General features: G+C 41.3%; 2 protein-coding genes across 3 annotated transcripts; one reads left to right on the forward strand and one right to left on the reverse strand.

Annotated features, from left to right (window-relative positions):
* Positions 1-160: 160 nt before the first annotated feature.
* On the forward strand, positions 161-10,533 carry Fkbp1b (FKBP prolyl isomerase 1B). Of its 2 annotated transcripts, none has more exons than XM_027937813.2 (4): positions 161-197; positions 4,062-4,109; positions 9,083-9,195; positions 10,405-10,533. In XM_027937813.2, exons 1-4 carry the CDS (start codon positions 161-163, stop codon positions 10,531-10,533), a joined length of 327 nt encoding a protein of 108 aa, XP_027793614.1. The 2 variants fall into 2 exon arrangements, with proteins under 2 accessions (XP_027793614.1, XP_027793615.1); XM_027937814.3 differs by lacking the exon at positions 10,405-10,533 and adding an exon at positions 10,360-10,404.
* A 2,956-nt stretch (positions 10,534-13,489) lies between these two features.
* Positions 13,490-24,506, reverse strand: Sf3b6 (splicing factor 3b subunit 6). Its single transcript, XM_027937874.3, has 4 exons — positions 24,269-24,506; positions 21,306-21,424; positions 14,736-14,874; positions 13,490-14,556 (listed from the first exon to the last, which is right to left on the reverse strand). The coding sequence occupies exons 1-4, from the start codon at positions 24,296-24,298 to the stop codon at positions 14,467-14,469; spliced, it is 378 nt and encodes a 125-aa protein (XP_027793675.1). The 5' UTR covers positions 24,299-24,506; the 3' UTR covers positions 13,490-14,466.
* Between the last annotated feature and the right edge of the window lie 158 nt (positions 24,507-24,664).

The raw sequence follows: 24,664 nt of genomic DNA on the forward strand, positions 1-24,664 counted from the left end.
GGTGGCCCCTCCCCGCGCAGGTCCCGACTCCAGCCGCACCTCCTCCTGCTCTGCAGAGGCGGCAGGGAGGCGAGCCGGAGCGCCTGCGGGGCCGGGCCGAACCCGAGCCGGGGTCGGGGTAACCGCGAGGACCCCCGGAGGCGGGGCCTGTGGGACCGCGATGGGCGTGGAGATCGAGACCATCTCCCCGGGAGACGGTACCGGGCGGCGGAGCCGGGGAGGAGAAGGGGTCCCGGGGCGGAGCCCGGCGGGCTGGGGTCTGATTCAGAGGGGTCGGGGGGACCGAAGTAGGGGCGGGCCCAGACGCTGGCGGCTGGAGGAGACCCCAGACGCGATTCTAGGGGGTCTGGGAGGCGATTCGCCACCACCCCCTTCCGCGCCCGCTCACCTAGGGGAATGGAGGCGGCGGCTCGCGACTGGGGTCTGCGGCCCGCCACCGCCCCGGGGGCCGCAGCTGCCGCTGCAGGGGCTGAAACCTCTCAGTTACCCGCTGCTGCTGACTTCCCAGGGTCGGGTTTCCGCTCCGCTTTCCCTACCTGCCGGGGAAGGACCTGCTTTGGGCTCCCTGCTGCTTGGGGCATCTCCTTCTAACGCGCCCATCACACCCGGCCTCCCGTCTGGCGGCCCTGGGAGAACTGGGCAGCAGCAAGCTGTAGGGACAGAGCCAGTCTGGGAAGGGGAAGCGCTCCCTCCGCCACTTCACTGCATCACACTTCATCGTCCCCGTCCCACTCAGTCTCCCTGGCCATCCTGTCCACCGCCATGGCCTCCACGTTTAAGACTCGCAGCCCAGACCTCCGACCTGCTGCGTGACCTGCCTAGAGAGCCCTGTATACCTCAGAGTCAGCAAGTGCGGAGCAGAACTCGCGATCCCCACCACCTTCCCCACCCAAGAGTGCTCCTCTGGGTCCTCCTGTACTCTGTCTGGGAACAGGCAGCCTTCACTTTCCTAAGCTCTTGAATAATTGGTTCTGGGTGTGTAAGGAATAGCCAATTCTTAAATAAAATTTAATTAAAACCGAAAACTTCCTTGTCTGCAGGTCGTGACAAGCAAACTTTCTATTAGATGTTCCCTTTCCCAGGAAATTGGAGGGCTTTTTGATTCCAGGCACCCTTCTTGTTGAAAGGCAGTGGTGCCTAGAAGTCCCAGCCATGAGCCGCATCATCCCTGATGCTTCTTTAGCCACTCAGAGAACCTTGGTGCTGGGGTCCAGGGTGCATCTCTCCAAGCTTTGTCACCCTTCCCCCCATCTCATAGCCTCTGAACTGTCCTCCCACCTTCAGTCTCACCTCCCTGCCTTCAGTCTAGTCTCTCTTCACACCCACTCCCCTCATTTTCTTCAAAGCAGCCTGAGACCTCTTTTTAAAAGCATGTTTGGAGGCTGGGGATGTAACTCAGAGTGCTTCCCTCTCATGGGTGAGGCCCTACTACTACAAAAGAATAGGAGAGGAGAGAGAAAAATATATCTGACCAGGGTCCTCCCTCAGGCAGAAAATCTTGTAATGATTCTTTGCTCTCCTTCTGCAGGCACCCTGCCCTTTGGTGATAGGAGCTGTTCTAACCTTCCACCCTAGAGCTTCTCTCAGTACTGTCCCTATGTCCACCACCAACTTTCCTCTAGCTTTGCCAAGCTGCTTGCAAGTTGTTAAATACACCACTCATTCAGCAAATATTTATGAAGCATGTACTTGTGTGCTAGACCCTAGGGTTACAGAGGTCAAACAGACAGGGCTCTGGCTCTGGCTGGACTCTAGGCCTTTGAACATGTCTTACATGTTATCCCCTTTCCCAGAATAGGTCCCTTTACTTCCTCCGGCAAACTCTTACTCATCTTCAAAGACCCAGTTGAACCCTTTTCTGCTCTGTGATGCTTTCCCTGGCTCCTTTAGTCACTTAGTTGCTCCCTTCTCCTGGTTTGAAGAGTTTTTTTTCTAAATGTTGGCAGAGTCATTATTCTCAGGTTTGATTATCCAGCCCAGTAGCTTTAAATTCCACCCAAATTTGTGCCTCCAGTGCAGACTCTGCATCTGCCTACTTGCAGTAGAAACTCAGATGTCTAATAGGCATCTCAAGATTGCCACCCTCACAAATCTGTTCCTCCTCAATCTTTCCCATCTCAGGAAACAGCTCCACCACCCATCACAGTTGCCCAGACTTAAAATCCAAGCATCATTCTTGTTTTCGCCTTTTCCCCCATCTCCAGTCCATTTGCATGCCCTGTCAGCTCCACTTCCAAAATATGTCTCCAATGTATTTCACTTTCTTGTCAGCTGCCATCACTTTAATTCAAGCCACCATTGATTTCTTGTCTGGATTATTGCAACAGACGCCTAACTGTCCATCCCCCACAAAACCGCCAGAGTGATCTTATAAAATCTTAATTCAGATTATGTCATTCTCTTGCTTAAAACCTTCTAGTGGTTTCCTATTGCACTTAGTATTGAACTTGACTCTACAAGCTGCATGATCCATCTCTTTCCTACTTCCCTCCCTCCATCCAAACACCTAGTCTCCTATCAGTTCTGCAAATACATCAGTCCTTTCCTGCCTCAACATCTGTGCACTGGTTTCTCCTTCCCTCAAATCTCAGTTCAAAGTCATCTCCTTCAAGAGGCCCTCCTGGATTATCCTTTCTAAAATTGCCTATGATATTTCTCTTTAATTCATCACTGTGATTATTTTTCTTTTCTTTTCCCTGTCCTTTTTTTTTTTTTTTTTTTTTTTTTTTGTATTGGGCACTGGTTTACATCCACAGCCCTTTTTTAAAAAAAAAATTTTTTAGAAAGAGAGAGGAAATTTTTAATATTTATTTTTTAATTTTCGGTGGACATAACATCTTCGTTTCTATGTGGTGCTGAGGATCGAACCTGGGCCGCACGCATGCCAGGCGAGCGGGATACTACTTGAGCCACATCCCCAGCCCACATCCACGGCCCTTTTTGAGACAAGTTATCATCAAATAGTAATTTGCAATCTTCCTGCCTCAGCTTCCAGAATAGCTGGGATTATAGGTGTGTGCCACCAAGCCTGGCTGTTTTTTTTTTTTTTTCTTTCTTTCTTTCTTTTATTTTTATTAATTTATTTATTTTACCACTGAGCTATATATCTAGCCCTTTTTATTTTTTGAGACAGAGTTTCACTGAGTTGCCTATTCTAGCCTTGAATTTGAGATCCTCCTGCCTCAGTCTCTTGAGTTGCTAGTATTATAGCCATATACACACTCAGGGGTATATATTTTCTTTAAAGGACTTATCACCATCTGTAATTACCTTGTTTATTTGAGTATTGTTTTTCTCCCTCCATTAGAATGTAAACTCCAAAGGAGCAGGGAACTATATCCCAGAATCAGGCACAGGCCTGATGCATAGTAGGTACTCAGTAAATAGTTGTGAATAATTTTACTCATCCTTGATAACAGTCATCATTCTATATAATCTAGGATCTATGAGTCTTTTCCCATAAATTCCTCATGAGTTCATATATTATTCTGTATCTCTGGAATCTAGTCCGGGTCTGGCATATATTAGCTTACCCATAAATGTTCTTGGAATAAATGAAGGAAAGCAAAAAGAGCAATCAAAGAAAGTTTGTGTGCAGGTAGGGCAGACAGGGAGATTAGAGTTGAGGAAACCAATGGCATAAAGTTCAATTCCAGAGCCAAGCATAGTGGTGCACGCCTGTAATCCCAGCTGCTTGGGAGGCTGAGGCAGGAAGATCGTGAGTTCAAAGGCAGGCTCAGCAACTTAGTAAGGCCCTAAGCAACTCAGTGAGACCCTGAGGTATAAAATATAAAAAAGGGATGGGGATGTGGCTCAGTGGTTAAGCACCCCTGGATTCAATTCATGGTACCAAAAAAAAAAAAAAAAAAAAAGGTTTAATTCCAAGCCAGAAGGTGATGTGATTAGTTCTGTCTCATACAAGGCATAGAGTCAGAACTGGGGCCATGGGCCAGGGACCGACTCATGATACAGATGGGGACATGGTCAGAATCATACTTGAAAGTCACAGGTGAGTTTTTCTAATACCCTACTCCTTCATCTTCCCTCGTGTCTCCTTGCAGGAAGGACATTCCCGAAGAAGGGCCAAACATGCGTGGTACACTACACAGGTAGGCCTCATTCTCTCAGCCCTTACCAGCCTGCCACTCCCAAGGCAGGAAGGTCCTCTGAGCTCTTCTCCTGAGATGTCTGTCTCCAGATCAGGCCTGAAGCCCCCCGAAAAAAGAGGACTGTGACCAGTCCTCTTCTCTTCATACCACAAAGGCCCTCATGGTGCCAGCCCATACTTGAATCAAGCATCTCCAGTCCCCTTCCCTCACTGGGGTCAGAGTGGTGCTCTGGCCTTCCTGATTTTGTCTTGATAGCTGGAGGTCTCTCTGAAAGATTGAAGAGCCCCAAAACTCCCAGCAAACTCCCTTTTCATCCTACAGTATCATTCGAGAAGAGGAGGTTCGCCTCACAATTTCTTGTTTTCAAAAATACACTGCTTAATTCAATCTGCTGTTATCGGACACCAACCGTGTGACATGCCTACCTTCACTGGGTCTGTAGTTAGGACAGACAAGTCACCTGGAGCCTCTGGTGCAGTGTGAGGGGTAGAATGTTGGTGGTGCTTGTCTCTCAGTACTGGGGAAACCCCAAGGAGGGCTCCATGTTTTTGCTATCTCCTCCTGGATGCTATGTATCTGAAGGCCAGGTGGGCCAAGGGATATTCATTCTAGATGAGTTCTTCAGGATTGCTGGCAGGAAGATCATGAGCAGGTATTTTTCCAAGGGGAATGAGAGCTCTGCTTTGTGACCTGCTTCCTAATGTGGCAGACTCAGTGGGTGACAGTCACTTAGCATACAGCAAGCCCAGCTAAATTCCTGGGACATGTTGGATGGGGCCATTTTTAGCAGTTCTCAGGGCCAGTGTGAAACACCAGGTTAGTTCTAGCAGACAGTGCGGCTGTTTCTCAACAGTTGCATTGCCCGTCGTTGATGTCAGTGGACTGGGGCTGTTTTATCTCCTGGTAATGTGACCTAATTACCATGGGGCCTCTGGGCCCTCTGACCCAGGGAATTGATTTATCTGTTCTATGTGTTGCAGACAGACCAATATTTATCAAATTACTGAAAACACAACATCCTTTTGCAAAGTCTTTTCACAGTACATATGTAGAACAGGCAATGTGCATTAAACACTAACATCAGCTATAAGTGGCTGGTATGGGGAGAGATTGATAAAACACAGCAGGGGACTATATGGGACTTTTATAAACTTTAAAAAATTAAAACTAATACTAGCAGCTTGGGAGGCTGAGGCAGGAGGATCGCAAATTCAAAGCCAGCCTCAGCAATTTAGTGAGGCCTTAAGCAACTCAACAAGAAATAAAAAATAAATTTTTTTAAAAAAGGATTGGGGATGTGACTCAGTGGTTAAGTGCACCTGGTCAATCCCCAGTAACCTCCACGCCCCACAAAAAAAGTAGAAAACATAATCAATGTACAGCTCAATTTTTTTTTTTTTTTTTGCCGGTGGGGGTGGTGGTGGTGCTGGGGATCAAACCCAGCAGATGCTAGGCAAGCAAGATTATGTCTGTGAGATTTATCCACAGTGGTGTTTTTTTTTTTTTTTTTTTTTTTTTTTTTTTAATTCTTTTACAGGGTTTTCTTTTTTTCTTTTTTGGTACCAGGGATTGAACCCAGGGAAGGTTTACCACTAAGTTACATCTCCAACCCACCCCTTTTTATTTTTTGAGACAGGGGTCTTTCTAAGTTGCTTAGGGCCTTGCCAAATTGCTGAGCCTGACCTTGACTTTATGATCCTCCTGCCTAAGCCTCCTGAAACAGTGGATTACAGGCACATGCTACTGAACATATCCCAGCTAAATGTACATATCCCATCTTTTTTTTTTTTTTTTTTTTTTTTGGTGCTGGGGACTGAACCCAGGGCCTTGTGAATACTAGGCAGGCTCCCATCTACTATTGATGAACATTTGGGTTGTTTATGGTTTTCAGTGGCTATGAATGGTGTTGCTGTGAACTGTTTTGTATTGCACATATGTACACATGTGTATACGTTTCTACTGAGTATATAACCAGAACTAGAACTGCTGGGGTACAGGATTACACCTCTGTTCAGTTTCAGCAGTATTGCCAAGCAGTTTTCTAAAGGAGTGCCAGTTTCCACTTCTGTCAGCAGGATACGAATGTTCCAGTTACCTCATGTCCTCACTACACTTGGTATTGTCAGGTTTTTGTTTCTGGACTACTCTAGGGGTGCCTGGTGGAATCTCATTGTGGTTTTGATTTACATTTTCCCTGATGAATAAGGAAGTTGAGCACTTTTTCATGTGCTTACTCGCCATTTGGATAGCCTCTTTAGACTGCTCAAACGTCCGTTTTTAAAATTAGGTTGTTGGGAGTGTAACTCAGTGATAAAGCATGTGTTTAGTATGCACAAGGCCCTGTTTTCAATCCCCAACACATAAAAAGCAAGCAAAAAAAATGTGTTAAAAAATTAGATTCTTTTTCTTATTGATTTCTATTCCTTATATATTTTGGATATACCTATCCCAAACATCTTTTCCCACTCTGTGACTTGCCTTTTGACTCTCTTCATGATCATTTAAACAGAAATTCCTTATTTAAAAAAATTTTTTTTAGTTATATATGGACACAATCTTTGTTTATTTATTTTTCTGTGGTGCTGAGGATTGAACCCAGTGCCTCACATATGCAAGGCAAGTGCTCTGCCACTGAGCTACAACCCCAGTCCAGAAATTCCTTATTTTTATGAAGTCACAGTTACCAGTTTTTTTCCTTTATGGTTTATATTTTGTGTTCAGTTCAAGAAATTTTGTCTATCTAAGTCATGAAGGTTCTTTTTTTTTACATATTACCTTGTAGTAAATTTATTATTATTGTTGCTGCTGCTATTATTGCAGTGCTAGGGATCAAACCCAGGGCCTTGCTCATGCTAGGCAAGCACTCTACCACTGAGCTCCATCCTCAGCTTTAAATCTTATTTTTCATATCTGGATCTATGATACGCCTGGAATTGATTTTTGTGTGTGGGTTTGGTAGGGATCAAGGTTTGATTTTTTCCCCCTTATGGATATACAGTTCATCCAGCAACAGTAATTCACAAAATCACTATTTCAATCCAAAAAAATTATCTTTTGTTTAATGCATTGCAGTGGCATCTTTGTCAGACTGAGTGGCCACACGTATGTAGTCCTATTTCTAGATTTTGTCATTTGGTCTGAACTTGCAGCAATAGATATATGGTCCTAAGTAGATTTGGTCATAGGAAGCATGGAGAGATTAGGGAATGAAACAGTCTATAAATGGAGTGTGTGCCTGTGTGTGCATATCCACAAATTTGTTCAAGTATGTGTCTGTGAATGTATGTAGATCTGTGTATCTAAATATTTTCTTAGCATCTGTTTGACCATCAGGGATTTCCTCCTGTGTGTGTGTGTGTGTGCATAAGGAGCATGTGAGCATGCATAAGCAGCTCTGTGTATTTGAATATCTAAGCCACCTGTGTGTATGTGTGAGTTTGTATTTGATGATCTTAGCATTCCTCTCTATATATCTCTGGGTAACCAGAAGGGTTTTTTCTTTTGCCTCATTTAAATCCCAGGGCAAGAGCCCAATTTATTCTACCCAGAAGGTAGGTAATAAGGTTCTTTCTCAAGTACACAAATTGTTGGAATTTGGAAGTAAAATTATAGATGTTCAGACACTAAGTTGGCAGAGCCTCCTGTGTTAAATATGGAAAATCTGAGACCCAGATAGAGGAAGTGATTTGCCTCACCTCACACAATGAGTTAGCGCCAGACTAAAGTCAGAACCCAGTGTCTGAATTTACAGGCCAGGTCTTCCTGTGGTTGCAAATTACATTTTGTAGTGGTCCAGGGACTGCATGGAGTTGTGGAATTGCACTATGTACAGAAGCTCTGATCTTTGAGAATCACCAATAAGAAGTGAAAATAGAAAAGCAGTTCTTGGGCCTTGGCCTGCTGGAAGGAGACCACACAGATACATTAGGGATGACCAAGCTTCTGCAGTTAGAGAATAAGGAGTACTCTGAACTGCTGGAGACACTACTGGGGTGTTCTGGTGTCAGACAGTTCTGGAAGCTACCACTGATCAGCAAGGTCACCTTATAGTGTTCATTGCAGCAGGGGATGATGTAACCTTTGGGTTTTGCATTGTGAAAACCTTAGGAACCATAGATGAGATCTCAATCTAAGGCTAGAATACCTGAGAAAAGAGAACTTTAGGCTGAGGAAACAGCATGAAAACCTGTAAAGTGCAGAGGTATTTGAGAATGGTATGACCTAAATAGGACACAAGGGCAGGATGGGAAGAAGAGAGCAGAGATGGTCATGAGGTAGGTAATAGCCAAATCTTGAAGTGCCTGCAGGCAATGTAGGCATATGGAGTCTGCCCTGGTGAGCTATTCAAATATTTTTAGTAGCCTGGGGATGTGGCTCAAGCAGTATCGCGCTCGCCTGGCATGCGTGCGGCCCGGGTTCGATCCTCAGCACCACATACAAACAAAGATGTTGTGCCCACCGATAACTAAAAAATAAATATTAAAAAAAATTCTCTGTCTACCTCTGTCTACCCCTCTCTACCCCTCTCTCTCTTTAAAAAAAACAAACACGAAAAAAAAACACAAATATTTTTAGTAGAGGAGTAATATGATCAGACTTTTGTTTAAAGAAAAAAATCTATCTGCTTGTGGAGTAGATAATGGAACAGAGAAGTAGGATTACAGCATAAAGACCATTTAGGATGTTGTTCCTGTCCACAGGTAAGACTTAATGGTGATTCAAATCACAAGGTGGTAGTGACAATAGAAATAGAGAAAATAGATGGACTCGAAAGAGATTTGGGGCATGGTGGTAGTCTGTATATGTGGGTGAGACAAAGGAAGTGTCCAGGTTTCTTGCTTGGTCAAGAGGGCAGAATAGGAGGACTGGAGGAGCAGATTTGTGCAGAATAAGATTCCATTTAGACATGTTGAATCTGAACTGGGAGTTAACTTACACCACAGCTCTTTTCCACTCTATTCTTGCTTTGACAGGAATGCTTCAAAATGGGAAGAAATTCGATTCATCCAGAGACAGAAACAAACCTTTCAAGTTCAGAATTGGCAAACAGGAAGTCATCAAAGGTTTTGAAGAGGGTGCAGCCCAGGTAGGATGAGGCTACTCATTAAAGGGAGCCTAAAGAGTTGGGGTGGAGGGTCTGGGCTCAGCACCTCCAACCTCTATCACAGACCAAACTACTGCTTTTTTACTCTGCTAGGGCATGGCAGCGCCACCTAGTGTTCACTCTTAGCTTTGTGTCCTCACGCCTATGGTTGCCAGCATGCCTGCTTTTTGTCACTGGGGCAGTATCTCGAGCACATCCTCCTAGGCTTGCTTGTTACTAGCTGAGGTGGTGAACCAACTGTCCAGGCCCAAGGCAGCAGAGGAGTTAGAGTGGGGTAGGCCAAGAAGGTATTTTGGTTTTGTCTTTTAATTTTTAAAAAAACAACCTTAGACATTGCAAAAATACCACAGAATTCCTGTACATTTTTTTATCTAGCTTCCCCAAATGGTTACATCTTACATAACCACTGATAAAACACTATTAGCCAATCTACTCAAATTTTTTAATTATTCAAAATTCAAAAATCGACTTATTCAAAAATCACCAAGTGTTCCATTCATGCCTAGTGCATTTTTTTTTCTTGGCAATACTGGGGATGGAACCCAGGGTGCTCTACCACTGATCTATATCCCCATCCCTTTTTTTGAGAAGATCTTGCTAAGTTCCCAGGCTGACCTCATACTTGTGATCCTCCTGCTTCAGCTCCCAGTCACTAGGATTATCTGCATGCAATATAGGTAACTAGGATTACCTGGCAATGCCCAGTGGGTTCTAGACAACTATTGTGATGAACATTGGCTAAAGCTCTTCTTCCTTGTCTATGAAGCATATTACATTCCATCACAGAAGGCCTCTCCACCCTCACAATCTTGCTGTGGCCTCTAATCCCTGAACCTCTTTAATATGCTGCCTTGCCACCCATGTGTATAATAAGTAATGTGATTCTTTGAATGAGAGTGAGCAAATAAAAGTGTTTGGGCCATATTCTAATTGAATTACTAGAAATGTTTGTTAAATTAATAAATTTGAGACTACTTTGTTGATTATTGTCCCATAGTCATATCTGCTGTTTTGAGGCAGAATCCATATTTGTTATACTTAGCACAATTTCAACATGCCATATATTAAATTCATCTCAGATCTTCAGTTACCATGAACATGGTTTGGGAAAATGCCATAGTTATCTCTTTTTTCTTTTAAATCAAGCTGGGTCCTCTTTCTCCTTTCCCCATCTGCCCCCATCCCTGCTAGATGAGCTTGGGGCAGAGGGCGAAGCTGACCTGCACCCCTGATGTGGCATATGGAGCCACAGGCCACCCTGGTGTCATCCCTCCCAATGCCACCCTCATCTTTGACGTGGAGCTGCTCAACTTAGAGTGAAGGCAGGAAGGAACTCGAGGTGGCTGGAGATGGCTGCTGCTCACCCTCTTAGCCTGCTCTGCCACTGGGACGGCTCCTCCTGTTTGGGGCTCTTGATCAGTGTGCTAACCTCACTGCCCTGCGGTATTATCCATTCTTTTTGCCCAAATTGCTCTATATGTGTTTGTCATTGTTCACATGCATCTTTGCTTGAGGAAACTTCAGCTGCAGATCAAAACGTCAGATTGTGCATTTCATGTGATGCATGTAGTAATTATTTCTGATCACAGACCACAGATTTCTTGTTTGCACAATCTACACTGCCTTACTTTCACTTAAGCCAGATACAAAAGGTGCTCAGACACGCAATGTACATGGTGTACACGAGGGACTTGAGCCAGTTACCTTTGCTGTCACTTATAAATTCTGTTGGCTGCTCACTTAAACAATTGTCCTCTTTGGAAATAATATGTAAAATAAAGGCTCTGTGCTTGACAACTTCCTGTCCATCCTTCTTGTAGGTAGGAAGTGCCAAGTGCCTTGGGGAAAAGAGTAGAAAGGAGACTTTCAAGTGGTTAGGAGAGTGGTACTACATTTAATACACAATGTGAGCACTGTCCATGCTGGGCCTTGTCTGCATACTTTTAAATAAATAAAATCACTGATCCTTTAAGCAACCCTGCAATGTAGATATTTCCTATTACTCATCTAACAGGCTCAGAATAACTAATCCCACAAGCCAAGCAGTCCATTGTGGGATTTACGCACTTCATGTGATCTTACAATTTCTATTTGCTTGGACTAGAGTAAAAAGGATAAGCTTCCCTTCCCCTAGATGGGAACATTTTCAGCATCTAAATAAATATAAGTGTATTAAAAGCTTGGAACCATACAAAACTCACATTGGGAAGATGCTTTTGAAAAGAATGGGTGATTCTGAACTTATTTTCACATATACTGCTTGGTTTCATCCCAGATTTGCTCTTACATTAGGGAAATTATTTCTGAGATATATGATTCTGAACTTGTTTCCATATGTACTGCTTCGTTTCCTTTTTCCTTTTTTGATTTGAGACAGGGTCTGGATATGTTGTCTAGGCTGGTTTCAAACTCCTGGATTCAGGTAATCCTGCCTCAGCTATTCACACAGCTGGGACTACAGGCACATGCCACCATGCCCAGCTATACTACTTATTTCCATCAACATTTCCTGTAACAAACTGGAATCCCTGGTTAGATTTTAAAATCAGTCCTTATTGCTGTGGGTTATTTTATAGATCAGAGAAAGCAAGGACAATGTTCTTTTTGTTGGCATAGAGTGAGATAAGCTCTTGGCCATAATTAGTGATGACGTGGAGGAGGGATGGGCTGGTAACAGTACCCTGAAGTTTCCTTCAAAGATACACTGATATATGTCACATAATGTCATATATAGGATACAGGGCCATGTCACCCTGGTTACTTCATCCAACCCTCTTGTCTCCAAGAGATTGTGGCTAATTCCTCTGCTGAGGGCCGAGCAGTTAATGAATAGGAGGTATTTAGGATGAAGAAATAGAAGAAAGGGGCTATCTTCTTTTAATTACCCACAGTCCTGGGCTCACCTTCACAGTGGGACCAGACCAGACAGAGGGTGCTGCACTTGTTAAAGGCTGAAGTACCCATTCTTCTATGGGGCAATGCCTTTAGAATGTCTTGGTTCCCTGCTACCCTTGATGAGCAAATGCCTATGATAATTTCTCAGAATTCAGCCTGTATAAAACACATACCCACATTTTTTGCTATCACACCAACAGGATAACTAAAAATCACATCTAAGACTATTTCAGGTGCCCACTCTACATCTGCATATAAAAGATGTAAAGTATTTATAGCCTAGGTGATAATAGGAGACATGCACCAAGAACTCCCTAAAAATCAAACACCTTTGGCTAGTACCTGGAGAGGATATGCCAAGCTTTATAAGTAAGTTGAGAAAATGACCCATTTTACTGGAGCTCTTAAAAGATGATGCAGAGCCAGGCATGGTGGCACACACCTGTAATGTTACTAAGGAGGCTAAGTTTGAGGTCAGCTGCAGCAACTTAGTAAGATCCTGTCTCAAAATAAAAAAATAAAGAGAACTAGGAATGTAGCTAAGGGATAGAGAGCACCCTTGGGTTCAATCCCTTGGCCAGTACTACCAAAAAAAAAAAAGCAGAATGTTAAGATACAGATAGATGCTGAAGAGTCTGGACGTTGTCTTGTGAGAGCCACTAAAAGTTAAACAGGGGATTAATGAGATCTGTGTCCTATCAGTTGTTTTCAAACAATCAATTCTCTATTCATACAAATTCTTAGAAATAAGAGCTTTAGCCTAGAAGAAAGAAAAGCAGCTCGAGCACATGTGCCTGTGTATGTTTACAGGGACATAATCACCCACTACACTCTTAAATACAGTTTGGAAAATTGAGCTTTAGGAGCCTGATACAGAAGATTTGTGGTTAACTATAGCCTCAGCTTCTGCTTCACAGTTCATAGTACCTGGCACATAGTAGGAACTTAATATTTGTTCACTGAGTGAAAGTTCTTGTTAACTACAGAATTTCCAAACAATTAGAAGAAAACTTTAAAATTCTTAACACTCTAAGTAAGTAAGACTAATTTCAGTTTTCCCTCAACAAAAAGTCTTTCAGAAAATTCTTTTTACATTTGTAAATAAAGTTATACCATACATTGCAAAACTTCTAAGGAATTCATAAAGGCATTCAGAAGAAAATTACAGCTGTGGCTCCTTTTGTATCTGCCCACCCCTCTTAGAAATGACTATTTCTCTTACAGTGCTTTAAAAAAAACCAAACAAACAAACAACAACAACAAAAAAAAAACTCAGCCATAATTAATAAATAGGACAATTATTTCAACAGTGAGTTTTGAAAAGACAGTTCAAAAAAGTATAGTCCATTTAAGTAGAATAGATGCTCTTTGTCCATTTAAATGATTTAGTGTATGTACTTTTAAAATTTATTTTAGGTTTTAGTTATACACAAAACAATTAGTCCATGTTTTTCCATTTGGCCCCTGCCTAAACCATAAGAAGAAAATTATAGCTCTGTCTTCCCGGGCTGCCAAGCTATAATGAATGTGGTAATAACCATACTATTTCCATGTCATAGGAACTCATAAAAAGAAACATGAAAAATTTATTTACAGCAAAGATATACTGTGAGATAAGACCCCAAATATATACAAATTCTTAATAACTAAAATGAAAAGCTACTTAAATACAATCTCAGACATGTAACATCACCATGTCCTAGGCTTCTTGCTCTCAAATTTCTAACAATGTGCGGTCACCTAAAAAGCCACTGCTATGAGAGACCTCTATGCTAGGGACAAGGGTATCCATACTGTCAAAGGTGTTTGGTTATCTGTAAAGCAAGTATTATTCAAATGTGTAGTCCTGATTAATAACTGGTTGCTGTTATACTGGCTTTTTATGAAAGCATATTACTCATCCAACCAGCATGATGATGAACTTTGGTTTCTTCACCAGAAACATGCTGATGCCTATATGGACTGTTGTAATGAAGAGTTCATTATCAATAGACTTTCAATAAATGACAAGATTACAACAAATTCTTTTAATGACTAATCACTAGATTGGACACTGTAAGCACTAATAATATAAAAAGGTCCCTGCTCTTAAGAAACTCAAAAAGAGTCCATAGGCCCATGCACAATCTTTCCTCTACGTCAACTTTTTAGTTTTTTCCTGATATCAAACAGAAGGGAAAAGTTCAAAAGGAAACAATGACATGTTTTACAAAACACTTCAAGTTTATAAATGTATTCTAGTATATATCAAAGTTTCAAGCAAATAATTTTGAATCTCAAATGAGAAATCACAATAATCAGAATTAAAAGGAGAAAAAAAAAAAAAGGTTTTAGTCCAAAGTGAAAATGCAGATAACACTATTTTGGTGGATCTGTATTGATGCCATATTTTTCCTTGAGAAGCTTCAACTGTTCCTCCTTCTTTTTGGTGTCCATTTTCTGAAATGCCTGGAAATGTGGGAAGCACCAAAGTTAATAGGTACAAATCTACAGCTAAATGAATTTCACCAAAGAAATAGCCAAAAAAACTCACAAAAAACAAACAAAATACAAGCCTTACATTGCCCACCCAGGTACAGTTCCACATTCATTCTCTTATCATGTGACAAGAACTTTGCTGTACTTACCCTGTTAGCATTATAGTATAAAACCACGAGGTATCTGTTACAAACATTGAATCCTGATAGGTGGTCACATGCATTCTTGGCATCAAAAATATCTTCATAGACCACATAGGCGGTTCCTCTGGTCTCAGGTGTATTCCCCCTGCAAAGATAAACTGAATGAAACTAAAATACATATTTACCCAAACACTGATAACTGAATAACTGAACTTTGCTGTTGTTTCCCCCTGCTTGCTGGCTTTGCCAGGGATCTAACCCAGGGCCTTGGGCATGTTAGATAAGTGCTCTACCACTAAGCTACATCTCCAGTCCTTTAACTTTTTTTTTTTGTACTGGGAATTGAACCAGCGGCACTTTACCACTTGCCTAGGCTGGCCTCAAACTTATGATCCTCGTATCTCAGCTGAGTCACTGAGATTACAGGTGTGGGCCACTGTGCCTGGCTAGCTATCTTTTAAAGATGGTAAATGAAGTATATTTATTTAAGTACTTTGAGATCAACCTGAAAACCATCAGAGGAAATAAACAGATGGGCATAAGCTTTTAATTTCTTAAGTTAGATATTTTTATTTTCATTTTTACTTTAAGTAAAAAATTTATAATTTTTATTTATTATTATATTAGTGATACTAAGAACATAGCTACTAAAGCACTATTAGCAAGCAAAGAATTAGCTTGAAACTCTCACTGCCTTCATGTTCACTGTTTTAAGTCTTTTTTTTTTTTTTAAGTGGGAAGGGGTTACTGGGGATTGAAACAAGGGGTGCTTAACCACTGAGCCACATCTCTAGCCCTTTTTATTTTTTATTTTGAGACAGGATCTCACTAAATTGCTGAGAGTCTCACTGAGTTGCTGAGGCTGGCCTTGAACTCGTGATCCTTCTGCCTCAGCCTCCAGAGCCCTTAGGATTATAGATGCACTACTGTGCCTGGCTCCACTGTTTTAGTCTTAAAGTAAATAATACCTAGGAGTCATGACTCTTGTTAGTCAGCAAGGAGAATTCCTTTTTTTTAATAATTTATCTTTTAGTTGTAGTTGGACACAATATCCTTTATTTATTTATTTGTATGTGGTGCTGAGGATCAAACCCAGGGCCTCGCACGTGTTAGGCAAATGGTTTACCGCTGAGCCACAACCCCAGCCACGTCCTTGTTTTTAAAGACTTTTTTTTCTTCCTCACTCTAATTTAATTACAGAGGTTGAGAATCCCTTATCTGAAATATTTAGAGCCAGAAGTGTTTCAGATTTTAGAAATCTTTTCATAGTTTTGTTTTGTTTTAGCTGAGCATTCTAAAAACCTGAAATCCAAATGCTCCAAAATCCAAAACTTTTTTAGTGTCATGTTAGTGCTCAAAAAGTGTTAGATTCTAGCTGGGTGCAATGGTGCATGCCTGTAATCTCAGTGGCTTGGGAGGCTGAGGCAGGAGGGTTTTGGGTTCAAAGCCAGTCTCAGAAACGGTGAGGCACTAAGCAACTCAGTGAGACCCTGTCTCTATATAAATACAAAATAGGGCTGTGGATGTGGCACAATGGCCCACTGCTCCTGGGTTCGATCCCTGGTACCCCCACCAAAAAAAAGTTTTGGATTCTAGGCCAGGAGAATATCAAGTTCAAGGCTTGCCTCAACAATTTAGACATGGTCTCAAAAATCTTAAAAAACGGCGGGAGGTTGGAAGTATAGCTTGGTGGTAGAGTGCTCAGGACTGAAAAAAAGTTTTGGAATTTGGATTAGAAATGTACAACATATAGTTTTAATCCTAAAAGACAAGACAATCTTCATCAATGTAGGAAATAAATATTCCTCGATAATATTTTACTAGAGTTTAAACCCATAAAAACAAAACCTATTTTGCATGTCTAGGGGAGTGGGTAGGAAAGGAAGGAAGATGGCCACCCAGGAAGATGGCCAAACTTATAAATGACATATGGGAAGGCAGCCAACCATCATCCTTTATGGACAAGAAAGGAAGTCCTCTATGAACAGTTAATAGTTTCTTCCACTTTTGCTAGATTCTTTAACTTTGTAAAATGTAATACAGTTAGTCCCCTACTTCCATATATTAATTTTATTTGTTTATTTATTTATTTATTGGCACCAGGGATTAAGCCCAGGGGACCTTAACCACTGAGCCATATCCCTAGTCATTTTTTAATTTTGAGATAGGGTCTCACTAAGTTACTGAGGCTGGCTTTGAACTTGTGATCCTCCTGCCTCAGCCTCCTAAGCTGCTGAGATTACAGGAGCATGTCATGGTGCCTGGCTCATATATTCATTTTAAAAACAATGCAAACCCTAATGCATTACATAGCCCTGTCTGGCTGAGAAAAAGGGCTCGGCTTCTGCTAAGATGGGGGTATAAGTACACTTGTGAGTTATCTATAAGCCAGGACAGAATGCTGGAATGTGGCTAGAAGTGGAAGCTGGAACTTACAGATACCAGGACTGATTCTAGTGTAGGTGTTCCTTGCCATGTCTTCTCTTAAATTCATAAATTTGTTCTGAGATGTAGGGAAGTGTGAGAAACAACAGGAGCACTGAATTGCATGCAGGAGAGAGTCATGGGCTTGTTAGTGGGGACAGTGGACTGAGATCCCACACTGCTAATGCTCTGATGTAATGAAGATGCCTCCTTGCCTCTGTCTGGCTGCAGCCACACAACTGTGGAATGAAATTTAAGACTGTGAGATGATTCACCATTTGCCACAGTTCCTATATGGGGCCAAGAAAAGGTAACAGACCCACGGTAAGGGGAGGTATCTGCTTAGATTTGATCTAGGACAGAATTCCAGTGTAGGCCCTGCTCAGAGTTTATGCTTCCTACAAAAAGGAAATGGAACAGGTATACAGTATGGGGGTGACCAGAAGGTACCAGTGTCAATGAATGAGCTTACTTTGTTAGGTTATATGGGCCTTAAGAAGGATTTTATAGGATCTTTACTGTTTGGGAATACTATTAATTTTTATTTTTGTGTGTGTGTGGGGGGATACTGAGGACTGGGGACTGAACTCAGGGGCACTCGACCAACTGAGCCACATCCCCAGCCCATCTTTGTATTTTATTTAGAGAAAGGTTCTCGCTGAGTTGCTTAGCGCCTTGTTTTTTTGCTGAGGCTGGCTTTGAACTCGCAATTCTTCTGTCTCAGCTTCCTGAGCTGCTGGGATTACAAGCATGAGCCACCATGCCCCCTCTCCTTTTTTGTTGTGGTGCTGGGGATTGAACCCAGGGCCTTGTGCATGCCCCTTTTAACAGCTTACTCATTTTCAAGAATGAATCAGGTATGGAAGTTGACAGCTGCCAAAAAGAAAAGAACAAAAAACAAAACAAAACAAACAAAAAACAGATTTTTAAGTTCTTTAAGGGCAAAGGTTATTTTATACTTCATTTTATTCCCACAGTGCCAGGTATAGAACAAGTGCTAATATGTATTTGAAAGGTAGAGATCTACTATCTCCTATAAATTCTTTCACATGTATGTTTTCCGGGAAGCTATTTCTTCTTCTTCTTCTTTTTTTTTTTTTTTTTGTTGAGGGGGTAGAGTACCAGGGATTGAACTCAGAGACACTCAACCACTGAGCCCCATCCCCAGCCCTATTTTGTATTTTACTTAGAGACACGGTCTCACTGAGTTGCTTAGCACCTCACTTTTTTGCTGAGGCTGGCTTTGAACAGCCTTTGAAGCCTCTGGGATTATCTTTCTTCCTCTTATATCTTCTTAAGAGCTAAAACAGGGGTAGGATTATTTTATTTTTGAAGTACTGGGGATGCAACCCAGGATCTTAAACATCCTAGGCAAGTGCTCTAGCACTGAGCTCAACCCCTATCCCCACTTCAAAGACTCTCCATTTCAAGTGTCCTAGCCCTAATTTTCAACCTCATACTTTAAAAGCATTCTTTTTTTTTTTTTTTTGGATTTTTTTGTTGTTGTTTTTAGCTACAGATAGACCCATTTATTTATGTTTCATTTATTCATTTTTATGTGGTACTGAGAATCGAACCCAGTGCCTCACACATGCTAGGCAAGTGCTCTAGCACTGAGCTACAGCCCCAGCCCTAATTTGGTTTTTTAAAAGCATTTTATTTGGTAGACACATAGGTTAGACACTAACATTTTTTTAATTGGTGGTAAAAACCTTAAAAGAGAAAATAAGAAAACCTCATCAAAGTCTCTTTGAGCTTCAATTTCTTCATGTGTCATAATCTGCCCTACTCATGTGTGATTTTAATAACCAGAAAAGGTAACAGTATATAATGGTTTTAAAAAGTATAAAGAACCAACTGTTTGCTACATGTCAGATAAGGTGATCAATCATCCTGGTTTGCCAGGGTCTGTCCAGGTTTCAGCACTGAAAGTTCCATTCCAGAAAATTTCTCAGTAGTGAGCAAACTGGGAAGGCTGGTCACCATAGTTCTAGGTCCCAAGTAAGCAAGAGAACTTGATCACAGTGAAAACAGCAAAAACTGTTTCTCAATCTATAATCAAGACCCAAGTTTCTGTACCCCAATTTTTTGCGAATTAATTCAATAATCATATTGCATTCTTCCTAATGGATAGGCACTAGAACTACAATGAAGGTAGGCATCATCCCTTCAAGTAAGAGAAAGATATAAGTAAATAAACATGAACTAATTATGAATCATGAGAAATTGTAAAACACAAAAATAAAAGCCAGGTATGGTGGTGCACACCTGTAATTCCACCTACTGGGAAGGCTGAGGCGGGAGAATCACAAGTTCCTAGCAAGACCCTGTCTCAAATAAAAATAAGAAATAAAAAGGGCTGGGGATATATCTTAGTGGTAGAGTACCCTTGGATTCAACCCTCAGTACAGCAAAATAAATAAATAAAATTAAGAACAGTTGTGAGGGAGATTAATGAGGAGAGATGCTTTAGCTTCAGTGGTCAACTTCTTTGAAAAGGTGACACTGAAGCTGAGAACTACAGGATGAGGAAGAGCTAGGTATGAGAGGATCTGGTGATAACTATCCCAGATAGAGGCCCCAGACTGTGCTCTTCAGAAGATGCCCCTACTTCAGTACTTGCCCTTTCATTTGGATTTCTAAAACATTCTCTAACTTCATTAATTTAAGTATCTCTTAATTGAGCATTATCAATAAACTTTATAATGCCTTCATAAATTAATTGCAACCATGCTACCATTTTCTATATTATTCATTCATTTATATACCTTGGGTGCTCACCACAGATTAGGCATGACAAGTGCTATCAGCACAAAGCTGAAAGAATGTGTGGTACCAGGCCTGAAGAAGCTCACAGGCCGCTGGGAAAGACAAAAGAGTACATGAACAGCAAAAGCACAAGTTAACTAATAAGAGATGTACACAGAAATGCTATGAGATCACAGATAGAGTAGATAATGTACACTGGGAAGGAAATACTCAACAATAAAGTACTTTTACAAACATTGTCTAATGTGATCCAAACTAAAATTATTTTAAGACAGATAAGTGAGAAACACTGTATTTCATAAATAACCGAAAACTCATATAGATTATAGATACTCTTCCTAGTTTCATACAACTGAAAAGTGCTCAGTTTAGTATTTGAACCCAGATCTAACAACTAATTCAGTAAACGTATCAGGCTGCCACCACATTACGATTCAAAAGGGTACCAGCACTGTGGTGCATTCCTGTAATCCCAGAAACTCAGGAAGCTGAGGCAGGATTCTAAGTTTGAAGTCAGCTTCAAGAACTTAGGTCATAAGTAACTTAGCAAGATCCTGTCTCAAGATAAAAAATAAAAGGGGCTAGGGGTGTAACTCAGTAGTACAGTGCCCCTGGGTTCAATCCCAGTACCAAAAAAAAAAAAAGAAAGAAAAAGTCAAAAGGATACTGTCCAGATTATTTCACAAATGAAGAGAAAACCAAAGAGTTAGGCAATTTGTCACATGGCTAGTAACAAGGCCTTAAGTGGAATCTTGTATCCTGATCCCTAGATACCATTCTCTGTATCTAGAATAGGATTAACCACCGTAAAGTCCATGTACACCAAGATACAGGCAAAATGTTATATGTATTCTGTGGAGAGGACCCAAAGCTCTTAGATGCTTCAAGAAGTGAAATCTCCAAAAAGGACAGCTGATTTACAACACTTTCATTTTCACCGTGATATGAATATCAATGATCATACATTGCCAACTCTTGGTTTACTCACTCTCTGGAGTGATGGTGAGCATTCAAAAGGAGACTCCTTAGGATCTTACAGTTCTAAAAGCTGGAAAGGAGCTCTCAGGTCACAAAAGAAAATGTGTTAAGAATGAAATATGACCAAATATAAGAACTTTAGAAATCCTTTCATTGGGACTTTTACGTGGCAGAAGCTATGGTACTGTGAAGTAAAGAGGTTCAGTTTAGAACCAGAAGATTTTATCACTAAGCACTGTGTGAGATGAGAAGAATACTTGGACTCAAGGGCCTCAGTGGTTTCACCTGTAAAACAGACAACATCACTGCAACATACAGCACAGCCTTGCTGTCAGCTACAATTCTGAGATTATAGATTATGCAATCATTTTCTTTAAATGACATTTGAATCTCAGTAAGACTCACACTCTGATTTGACGAATAGGTCCATATTTCCCAAATATATCATACATTTCTTCAGCTGTGATTTTGTATGGTAAATTTCTTATATATAAAATCCGATTTACTTCAGGTGGAAGTCGAATCTAAAATGAAAAATATGTACAGGTCATTTTAATGAGGGCAAGAGTGCTACCATTAAAAAAAAAATCTCAATGATACATAATAATAAAATGCCAAGAATTAGAGGTATAATCTGATGTTACTTTTTAGTATCATTTTTATGCAATGATCTTCAGCAAAACAAAAGAGCATTGATTCTAAGGGAAGACCATTAGTAGGAACTAAAAAGGGGCTACTACAAAAACCAGGCTTTTGGTCGCTACAGTTTAACAAGGATTTCCAACTCAACAATTTTTTACTCAAAAATCCTTGAAGCCTCAGATCACCTTTCTATAGGAAAGAAGGGAACTGTCCTATTTGCCACACAATAAAACTTCCACTGGTAACCCTTCTTTGGTTTTTTCAAACTTCTTATATCAATGATCTCTCTTGTCTTTACATGCTTTCCCTCCCTATTGGCTTTTCCTGTTCCGCATATGAGCAGGTGCTCATGTCAATCCTTACACAAAATGCTTATTTGGATCCCTCTTCATTCATTCAACAAATACTTAGTTCTTTTTTTTTTTTAATATTTACTTTATTTTTTTTTTTTATAGTTTTCGGCGGACACAACATCTTTGTTTGTATGTGGTGCTGAGGATCGAACCCGGGCCGCACACATGCCAGGCGAGCGCGCTACCGCTTGAGCCACATCCCTAGCCCACTTAGTTCCTTTTTTATGTTTATACCAGGGTAGGTATTAAGAATAGACAGTTAAAGAAAAAAAGACAAGAGTTCTGCCTTCTCTGAACTTAACAGCTTTCTCTCTCTCTTTATATCCTATCTTCTCTTTTTTTCTTGTCAAGCATATAGAAAAAGTCTATATTAACTGACTCATATTCTTTACTGTGTTGACATTCAAACTTAAGTTTCCACCCCAGCACTTTGCTAAAGAGCTCTTATTTACTAAGACTTTTTAATTGCAGTGTTCAATTCTTGAACTTCTCTGAGGCTTTTGACACTGCTGTCTAGTCCCTGCGTGACATTATTTTCTCCTAATTTTGATTTGCTATTTATTTTCAGTGTTCTTTGACATTAAAATATGTTGTTCCACAGGGCTTTATTGTCAACTTCTTTTCTTGACCTGCTGTATACTCTCCTTGACTCTTCATACTCTCTTTGGTCTATGGTGATGACTCTCTGTAGTTAACAAGTTCTATTACATACTAGACACAAATCTGCTCAATAAGTATTTATTAAACTGAAAACCAAAAATATTTAGCATTAAGCTAAGTATTATATTAGTTGAAGATTATGATACTATACCCTGGGCTGAGGTTGTAACTCACTGGTACAGTGCTTGCCCAGCATGTGAGGCACTGGGTTGGATCCTCAGCACCACATAAATAAATTTTTTTAAAAAGATACTATTCCCTGTTTTCAAACTAACAATGGTAATAAAATGAATAATTACAATAAGGTTTTAGATTTCAAGATTCAAGGTTAAGTTAAAAAATTGACACCACCGGGCTGGGGAGTGGCTCAAGTGGTAGCGCGCTAGCCTGGCATGCGTGCGGCCTGGGTTCGATCCTCAGCACCACATACAAACAAAGACGTTATGTCCGCCGAAAACTAAAAAAAAAAATATTAAAAAATTCTCTCTCTCCTCTCTCACTCTCTCTTTAAAAAAAAAAAAAATTGACACCACCAATCATAATATATACTTCTCTAGTAGATTTGTTTTCTCACTCTGCTAAGCACCATCTTACACTTTCTCTCTGCATACCTTACCACCATCATTCCCTCTCACATCTGAGTTGGACTGTACACTCTTCCCTTCCCATCCCAGGAGATGACCCTGACTCTTGCTTCTTGGAGAAAATAGATGAGATAAAATAGTAAGTACTTTATATTCCTATCACTGAAACGACTAAACATCATTCATCTATTTCCATCCACATTCCTTCTATTACTACGCCATCCGTTCATGTACTCAAAACCTGTCTTTCTTCCATACCATGTTTCTTCTAATCTGCTGGAGTATTCTCATTGGAATACAAATACATCTCATATCATGCATCCTTTTTTTTTTTTTTTTTTTAGCCAACTATCACCCAACTTCTCTGTTCTCTATTCATAACGAAGACTCATGGAAAGAGCTCTTTGTTGTCTTCATTTTCTCAACTTTCACCTCTTTTCATCCTACTACAACCAAGTTTTCATCCAGTGAAATATTTGCTATCATCAAAGTCACACAAAAACATCTACATCTCAACATATCCAAAAGTCAATTACCTGGCTTCATCTTTACTTGAGGTTTTATTTTTAAAATATTTCCATAACATTCCACTCTCTTAGAATGTAAGCATAAGGACTTTTTGTTTTATTCACTACTGTGTCCCTAGTACCTAAGACTAGTGTGCGGCACAGAGTCGGAATTCAATAAGTAAAACTGATGAATTGCTTCCCAACTCGAAAGCCAAGTACACAGCAGGTGTTCAATAATATTGTTGGATTAATGTGTTAATGAAGGACCCAAAAGCTTCATGAGAATCCCGGGCTCTAGTTGCCAGTGAACCACAGAGTTGCTTACTCAGGACTAGTCTGTGCTATCGACTTTTAGGCCAACAAGAAGATCCTAACACCAGATCCTGGGGGTGAGTCAACCTGTCACTGACAGCAGGAGACGAGGAGCTCCCAAGGGGGTGGGGCGGAAGTGTGGTTCAGGCACATGCCCCCTGAGGACAGGCCCTGGACACAATCCCCCCATGGTAAATTCTTAACTTCCCCGTTTGGGGGAAGGAGAAGGGCAGGACCGTTTTGACCGAGGCCGCCAAAAGCCAAGCAGCGAAGTCCTTCCCCTATTCCGCATATGGCCCGGTACTCACGTTCGCCCTCTTGGCCGCTTGCATCGCCATCTTGGCGGGCTGAAGAGGTTACAGCAGCAAACACAGAATTCCTCGGGACCCCTCCGGAATGCGTTTGCCTTCGAGCGCAACACGACTTCTGAGGTAAAGTGTTAACACCCAGATCCCGCCGGAAGCTGTTACAGCACTGCCGGAATAACAGCCTCACGCCGAGACGTGCTGACGCAGTATCCCACTCTCCCAGTACCAATCTAGCTTGAGATCCAAGACAGACCGGAAGGTAAAAATGAGAGCGCCCAAGACATTTCCGGGTTATGAGCCGGAAAGGGCGGGACTTGTGCTCCACGAGGGGCGGAGTTCTGGCAGGGGCCGCCATGTGTAGCAAGGGGCCGGTCGGAGGGGCGGGGTCTAGGGAGC

Source organism: Marmota flaviventris, chromosome 14 (assembly GCF_047511675.1).
Source record: "Marmota flaviventris isolate mMarFla1 chromosome 14, mMarFla1.hap1, whole genome shotgun sequence".
NCBI lineage: Eukaryota > Metazoa > Chordata > Mammalia > Rodentia > Sciuridae > Marmota > Marmota flaviventris.

Bases quoted from the DNA above. Each gene is read 5' to 3' on its own strand.
- Fkbp1b (XM_027937813.2), top strand. From the start codon at position 161: ATGGGCGTGGAGATCGAGACCATCTCCCCGGGAGACG. The intron at 198-4,061 runs GTACCGGGCGGC...GTCTCCTTGCAG, and splicing joins GACCATCTCCCCGGGAGACG to GAAGGACATTCCCGAAGAAG. The intron at 4,110-9,082 runs GTAGGCCTCATT...TTGCTTTGACAG, and splicing joins ATGCGTGGTACACTACACAG to GAATGCTTCAAAATGGGAAG.
- Sf3b6 (XM_027937874.3), bottom strand. From the start codon at position 24,298: ATGGCGATGCAAGCGGCCAAGAGGGCGAAC. The intron at 21,425-24,268 runs GTGAGTACCGGG...TTTTCATTTTAG, and splicing joins AAGCGGCCAAGAGGGCGAAC to ATTCGACTTCCACCTGAAGT. The intron at 14,557-14,735 runs GTAAGTACAGCA...CCACATTTCCAG, and splicing joins TATACTATAATGCTAACAGG to GCATTTCAGAAAATGGACAC.